Genomic DNA, 6,496 nt, shown 5'->3' with positions numbered 1-6,496 from the left:
GATGGACACCACAATGACCATGACGCTGATGATGGCGATGATGCGTGCGCGAGGAGGATTCTGGATGCTCAAAAAGCATCCAAACCTTCCTCTGCATCTCGTTCTCAGGCAGGCAGGCACCTCCTCCTTGGGAAGCCCTCATCCTCCTTGAAGCGTTCCATGATCTCCTCACCAAGCTCATAGAAGCGCAGCTCATCCAAGAACACATCCAGGGCACGTTGGCAGGCCGCCGCAGCCGCCCGCCAGACTGGTAGAAGTAGAGGATGGCGTCGAAGCAGTTCCGGTTCCGGTCCAGGAACAGCTCATTGCGCAGAGGGTCAAAGTAGCGAATTCTGCGGTTAGGGTCCCCCAGGAGGGAGTCAGGGAACTGGGCCAGAGTGCGGAGCTGTGTCTCGTAGCGCATCCCCGACACGTTGATGGCTAGCCGCTCCGTCAGGGCCACCCCCCTCCACAGGGAGCCTGAGCGACGGCAGCTTTCCCTTTTCCCCTCAACCCTCTCCTTTTCACTGCCGTTGTTCTCTGTCTCCTTCTCTCCCTTCTCCGCCTTGTTGCGCTGGTCCTTGTCTCTTGTCGTTGTCGCTCTCGCTCACCTCCTCTGGGAGATGTTTCTTGTCTCCTTCTCCTCCTCCTTCACCTCCACCCTTGTCATGGTTCTCCATTCCTTGGTCTGTCATTCAACTTCTATTTAGTTCTTTGTGAGGACAGTTTGTCCCCTTATTCTAGAGAGAAATGCATAACGCTGCTGAAGTTATCAAGAAACATATCAGGTACTGCAGAAGAAGAGACATATCAGGTACTGCAGAAGAAGAGACATATCAGGTAATGGCAGATAAAGAAGTGGGAGGAGAAACAAACTCACATTATTGGCAATTTTAATACTCATAATTATTTAACAGAAATGTAAGCTTTAAGTAATTTACGCCAATTCACCCGCAAATACACTACCGGTCAAGAATTTTAGAACACCTACTCATTCAGGGGTTTTTCTTTATTTTTACTATTTTCTACATTGTAGAATAACAGCTTTGCACACTCTTGGCATTCTCTCAACCAGCTTCACATGGAATACTTTTCCAACAGTCTTTAAGGAGTTCCCACATATGCTGAGCAATTGTTGGCTGCTTTTCCTTCACTCTGCGGTCTGACTCATCCCAAACCATCTCAATTTGGTTGAGGTCGGGGGATTGTGGAGGCCAGATCATCTGATGCAGCACTCCATCACTCTCCTTCTTGGTCAAATAGCCCTTACACAGCCTGGAGGTGTGTTGGGTCATTGTAACTGACTTGCCTGGTTAAATGAAGGTTACATTTAAAAAATAAAATAAAAATGTCCTGTTGAAAAACCAAATGATAGTCCCACGAAGCCCAAACCAGATGGGATGGTGTATCGCTACAGAATGCTGTAGTAGCCATGCTGGTTAAGTGTGCCTTACATTCTAAATAAATCACAGACAGTGTCACCAGCAAAGCACCCCCACACCATAACACCTCCTCCTCCATGCTTTATGGTGGGAAATACACATGCGGAGATCATCCGTTCACCCACACAGCGTCTCACAAAGACACGGCGGTTGGAACCAAAAATCGCCAATTTGGACTCCAGACCAAAGGACAATTTCCACCTGTCTAACGTCCATTGCTCGTGTTTCTTGGCCCAAGCAACCCTCTTCTTATTATTGGTGTCCTTTAGTCGTGGTTTCTTTGCAGTAATTTGACCATGAAGGCCTGATTCACGCAGTCTCCTCTGAACAGTTGATGTTGAGATGTGTCTGTTACTTGAACTCTGTGAAGCATTTATTTGGGCTGCAATTTCTGAGGCTGGTAACTCTAATGAACTTATCCTCTGCAGCAGAGGTAACTCTGGGTCTTCCATTCCTGTGGCGGTCCTCATGAGAGCCAGTTTCATCATAGCGCTTGATGGTTTTTGCGACTGCACTTGAAGAAACTTTCAAAATTCTTGAAATGTTCCGTATTGAGTGGCCTTCATGTCTTAAAGTAATGATGGACTGTCATTTCCCTTTGCTTATTTGAGCTGATCTTGCCATAATATGGACTTGGTCTTTTACCAAATAGGGCAATATTCTGTACACCCCGCCTACCTTGTCACAACACAACTGATTGGCTCACACACATTAAGAAAGATAGAAATTCCACAAAATAACTTTTAAGAAGGCACACCTGTTAATTGAAATGCATTCCAGGTAACTACCTTGTGAAGCTGGTGAGAGAATGTCAATAGTTTGCAAAGCTGTCAACAAGGCAAAGGGTGGCTATTTGAAGAAACTCAAATACAAAATATATTTTGATTTGTTTAACACTTTTTTGGTTACTACATGATTCCATATGTGTTATGTCATAATTGTGATGTGTTCACTATTATTSTACAATGTAGAAAATAGTTAAAATAAAGAAAAACCCTTGAATGAGTAGATGTTCTAAAATTCTTGACCRGTAGTAWGCAAGACACATTTTACAACTACAGTACAGAATAACAAATAAAAGCATGAACTAGACAGGTGTTATTTCAATCAGAACCTATAACCTTTATGTTCGGTCAGAATTACTATTTCTTTAATCAGAAGGTTAGTCTTTACAGTCAACACAGCCATTATTAGAATAACACAGAGTCCTACTCATAAACATCCTAGTTACAAGCCATGCCCAAGCATGCTGCTGTGAAGTAAGAACCATATTATTGGTGTTATTTACAAGAAGCAGCCTGGACTGTTCCACTCACCCCTCTGTCAGTCAGCTACTGTTGATAGAGACTAATTACTCAAGAGAATCACGGTGCCTCCACTACTGTACCTCCACCACAGGGTATCTGTCTGGCTGTCTGTCTGTCTGTCTGTCTGTCTGTCTGTCTGGCCCTCCCTCTGGCCGTCTGTCTGTCTGTCCGTCCGGCCCTCCCTCTGGCCGTCTCTCTGTCTGTCTATCCCCTGTTTGATCTCTCCGTAAGTCTCTATCTCCCACCTCCCTAGCTGGGAGGGGGGGGAACCATGGCTCCTTCAGGGGTAGTGTTAATCTGTCTGCTGATACCCCACCCTGGGTGAAGTGAAGATAGTTAAGCTTGTTTGTAGGTCACAGCCTTCAGTCTCTCCCCTTTGCTCTCTCTCATGCCTACTATTTCTCTGGAGAATGCTGTCAGGTCGAAATTCAATCCACTGCCTTCTCTCTACAACCTCAGCATGGTGTCCTCTTCATACCCCCACCCCCTAATGTCAGCCCCCTGCCTCTCTCTTAAAGTCTTTAATTTTCCCTCTCTCCCTGTCATAAACAAACACACAAAAACACACACACACYATCCTCAACACATGTACTGATGTCCTCACGAGACCCAAATGAACACCCATAAAACCCCAGTGAGAATGTATTTTGGAGTTCCATTCTGGCTTCAGTATTTATATTGCTCCTGACTAGGGCCCTGTGTTTTTCTGACCATGTCACCTTACCAGGAAACACACAGGGCGCTAAACGAGTTATGTAGCAGAGCCAATGCATTTCCTGATGAGGTGTGGTCAGGAAAAATGTAGGGCCCAAGTCACATTTACAAACATGTTAACACATGTTATGAGACCAAACAGTAAAACTGAAAGTCTACAACAAAAAACCATGACACTCCTTTTCTGATTATCCTTTCATAAGCCTTTATTCAGTTGGCTTAGTGTATAGTATAGTATAGTATAGGGTATGGTGCACACGTGTCAGACAGGTAATGACTCACAGGTGTTGTGTCAACAAAAATGTAAGTGACACATAGTGACCACTGTAAGATGTCAACAGCATTATTTCTGGGCTAGAAAAAGGTTACATGGGGCGGCATGTAGCCTAGCAGTTAAGAACTTTGAGCCAGTAACCGAAAGTTTGCTGGTTTGAATCCCGAGCCGACTAGGTAAAAAAATATGTTGATGTGCCCTTGAGCAAGGCACTTAACCCTAATTGCTCCGGTAAATCGCTCTGGATAAGATTGTAAGCTAAATGACTCAAATGTAAATGTAAAATAAGAATTGATGGTTGAGTTAACTATTTAGAGACGTGTGCCAGTTGGAAGGGGGGGGGGGAAACAAGTAAAATGTATAACAGTTATAACACTGATATGAGGTGGATCTTACAGGAAAGTGAGCATTAAAGTATTTAAAGTATTTTTTTTATTATGCATTAAACAATTGCAAAAACCATCCCATTGGCTTCTTGGTTAATTGATGAATGTAATGGCTTATTTTTTCCATTTCAGAATATGCCTCATACATAGACTGAGATACCGGTATGCATGTTGACACAGCAGGTTGCAGCACCAGGATGTGCGTTAGAACTTGCATGGAGCTTAAACTACAAGTTCCACAAAGCCGCTCACCTGTCTTCACAGGCGACAACAAACCTCATGATTTTTGAGGAACTTGGAGGAGGGAAGAGAAAGTTAACGTAGAAATGTAAAAGACAAAAAGACAACGGGAGGGATGCAATTATATATTTTGCTGCATGTAAAGAAATAGAATAAAAAAGTGTAGCTTGGAAAGAGGTCAAGTAACTTTGTTTGCGGCATTCGACCAACACAGTCAACCAGGTAGTGGCGGTTCTTTGCGAACGTATCATCACTGAAATTATCACCCGTGACGGGTTGGCTCTTGTGAACATGTCAGGCAGTACATTGCGTTACGGAGACAAAGTTGTCATTGTGACCGGCGGGTCCAAAGGGATTGGTAGAGGGATTGTTAAAGTATTCGGTAAGAATCAAAGTTGCTGATTTGAAGTTAGTTTGTTGAGATTTGAGCAGAGTGAGGTAACGTTACTGGGGAAACAATAATGTGCTATTCTGTTGTTTTTTTCCCAGTGGAGAATGGAGCCAAAGTTGTCTTCTGTGCAAGAGGGGGTGAGTGGCTGCATGTTTATTAGATTTTTTTTGCTCAGATTAAAGTATACCATTGCAGGTGTGGTGGAACTGGTGGCTTCTACGGTTGTGGCTAGATGGAGTACAGCTACGTACCAAAAGTTGCATGTTCGAGTTGCGTCGGTGACAACTGTAGGATTGTAGCTAAGCCTAACCTTAAACTTTTTCTCCTAACTTGCTACGTTAATTATCCTAACCTGCTACTTTAATTCTCCTAACCTGCTACATTAATTATCCTAACCTGCTGCATTAATTCTCCTAACCTGCTGCATTAGTTCTCCTACTCATCTAGCCACAACCGTAGAAGCCATCAGTTACAAGAAACCATCAGAATCACCACACAGGTATTAATAATGTGTCTGAGAATCTTAATTCATCAGTAATCCATTATTGAAGACTTTATGAATCATAAAAAAATCCCTCTCTACATCATCTTTACATTGCATATTCATAAGTTTACTGTATTCTTATTATATATATATATGTGTTTTTTTTTTTTACAGTGGCAGCAGGACAGGCTCTAGAGGCCGAGCTGAACCGGGCAGGGCCAGGGTCATGCAAATTTGTACCTTGTGACATCTCCAAAGAGGAGGACATCAAGGTAGGGCTTCTGGGCAAGGACTTATCTTATAGGGCAGTGAAATGAGAGTCAAATGATCACTCATATGCACAACATTTCAACAGAGTTTATATCCTCATTCCTCAATGGATCACATGACCTGTGGTTTATCAGAATGCTTACTATAACATTTTGTATTGTAATCTACACTCCACCTATCTTTAGTCTTTGTTGGATTTCCCTGTCTGTGAAAGGACTCTTCTCCACTGAGTTTACTCACAGCTCTAGCAAGCCCCTTGCTCCTCATTTGAAGGTCTACTTATAAACTGCTTAGAAATCACTATTAAAGGCCCAGTCGGTCATTATTTGAAGCTCTCTGTGTTTCCTGTTTTCTTCCCCTGTTTTTTTGTGCTTGCCTCCCAGACTGAGAGTTCGCTCAGGCATTGAGGTCTGTGCTGACATACATTTATTAATTAGTTTAAAAAAATATATATATACAGTTGAAGTCGGAAGTTTACATACACCTTAGCCAAATACATTTAAACTCCGTTTTTCACAATTCCTGACATTTAATCAGATTACAAATGGGCTTTAAATTGTTTAACTTGGGTCAAATGTTTTGGGTAGCCTTCCACAAGCTTCCCACAGTAAGTTGGGTGAATTTTAGCCCATTCCTCTTGACAGAGCTGGTGTAACTGAGTCAGGTTTGTAGGCCTCCTTACTTGCACATGCTTTTTCAGTTCTGCCCAAAATGTTCTATAGGATTGAGGTCAGGGCTTTGTGATGGCCACTCCAATACCTTGACTTTGTTGTCCTTAAGCCTTTTTGCCACAACTTTGGAAGTATGCATGGGGTCATTGTCCATTTGGAAGACCCATTTGCGACCAAGCTTTAACTTCCTGACTGATGTCTTGAGATGTTGCTTCAATATATCCACATAATTTTCCATCCTCATGATGCCATCTATTTTGTGAAGTGCACCAGTCCCTCCTGCAGCAAAACACCCCCACAACATGATGCTGCCACCCCCGTGCTTCACGGTTGGGATG

At 43.1% G+C, this 6,496-nt stretch overlaps 2 protein-coding genes, 1 long non-coding RNA gene and 1 pseudogene across 4 annotated transcripts in view; 2 read left to right on the top strand and 2 right to left on the bottom strand.

Moving 5' to 3' along the window:
- Positions 1 to 584, bottom strand: part of kcna7 (potassium voltage-gated channel, shaker-related subfamily, member 7) — a 21,656-nt gene extending 21,072 nt beyond the window's left edge. Inside the window, 4 exon segments of the mRNA XM_070433710.1 lie at positions 10 to 49; positions 51 to 110; positions 112 to 211; positions 214 to 584. Of these exon segments, the coding sequence (XP_070289811.1) occupies positions 10 to 49; positions 51 to 110; positions 112 to 211; positions 214 to 403 (390 nt within the window). The 5' untranslated portion in view covers positions 404 to 584.
- LOC111980133 (potassium voltage-gated channel subfamily A member 1-like) overlaps positions 1 to 2,827 on the bottom strand; it is a 167,818-nt pseudogene extending 164,991 nt beyond the window's left edge.
- Positions 1 to 6,496, top strand: part of LOC139029520 (uncharacterized) — a 163,118-nt gene that overhangs the window by 80,466 nt on the left and 76,156 nt on the right. The gene's annotated exons all lie outside the window — the stretch shown is intronic.
- The window catches only part of LOC111980723 (17-beta-hydroxysteroid dehydrogenase 14), a 10,023-nt gene continuing 7,909 nt past the window's right edge, over positions 4,383 to 6,496 (top strand). Inside the window, exons 1-3 of one of the 2 annotated variants that reach the window (XM_024011634.2) lie at positions 4,386 to 4,724; positions 4,832 to 4,870; positions 5,392 to 5,489. In XM_024011634.2, coding sequence (XP_023867402.1) covers positions 4,634 to 4,724; positions 4,832 to 4,870; positions 5,392 to 5,489 — 228 coding nt within the window. In that variant the 5' untranslated portion in view covers positions 4,386 to 4,633. Of the gene's footprint in view, positions 4,725 to 4,831; positions 4,871 to 5,391; positions 5,490 to 6,496 lie in introns of both variants that reach the window. The other variant, XM_024011635.2, reaches the window with a different exon arrangement.

The sequence above is a fragment of the Salvelinus sp. IW2-2015 genome, linkage group LG20 (assembly GCF_002910315.2).
Source record: "Salvelinus sp. IW2-2015 linkage group LG20, ASM291031v2, whole genome shotgun sequence".
NCBI lineage: Eukaryota > Metazoa > Chordata > Actinopteri > Salmoniformes > Salmonidae > Salvelinus > Salvelinus sp. IW2-2015.
This window is presented reverse-complemented; position numbering and strand designations above follow the sequence as displayed.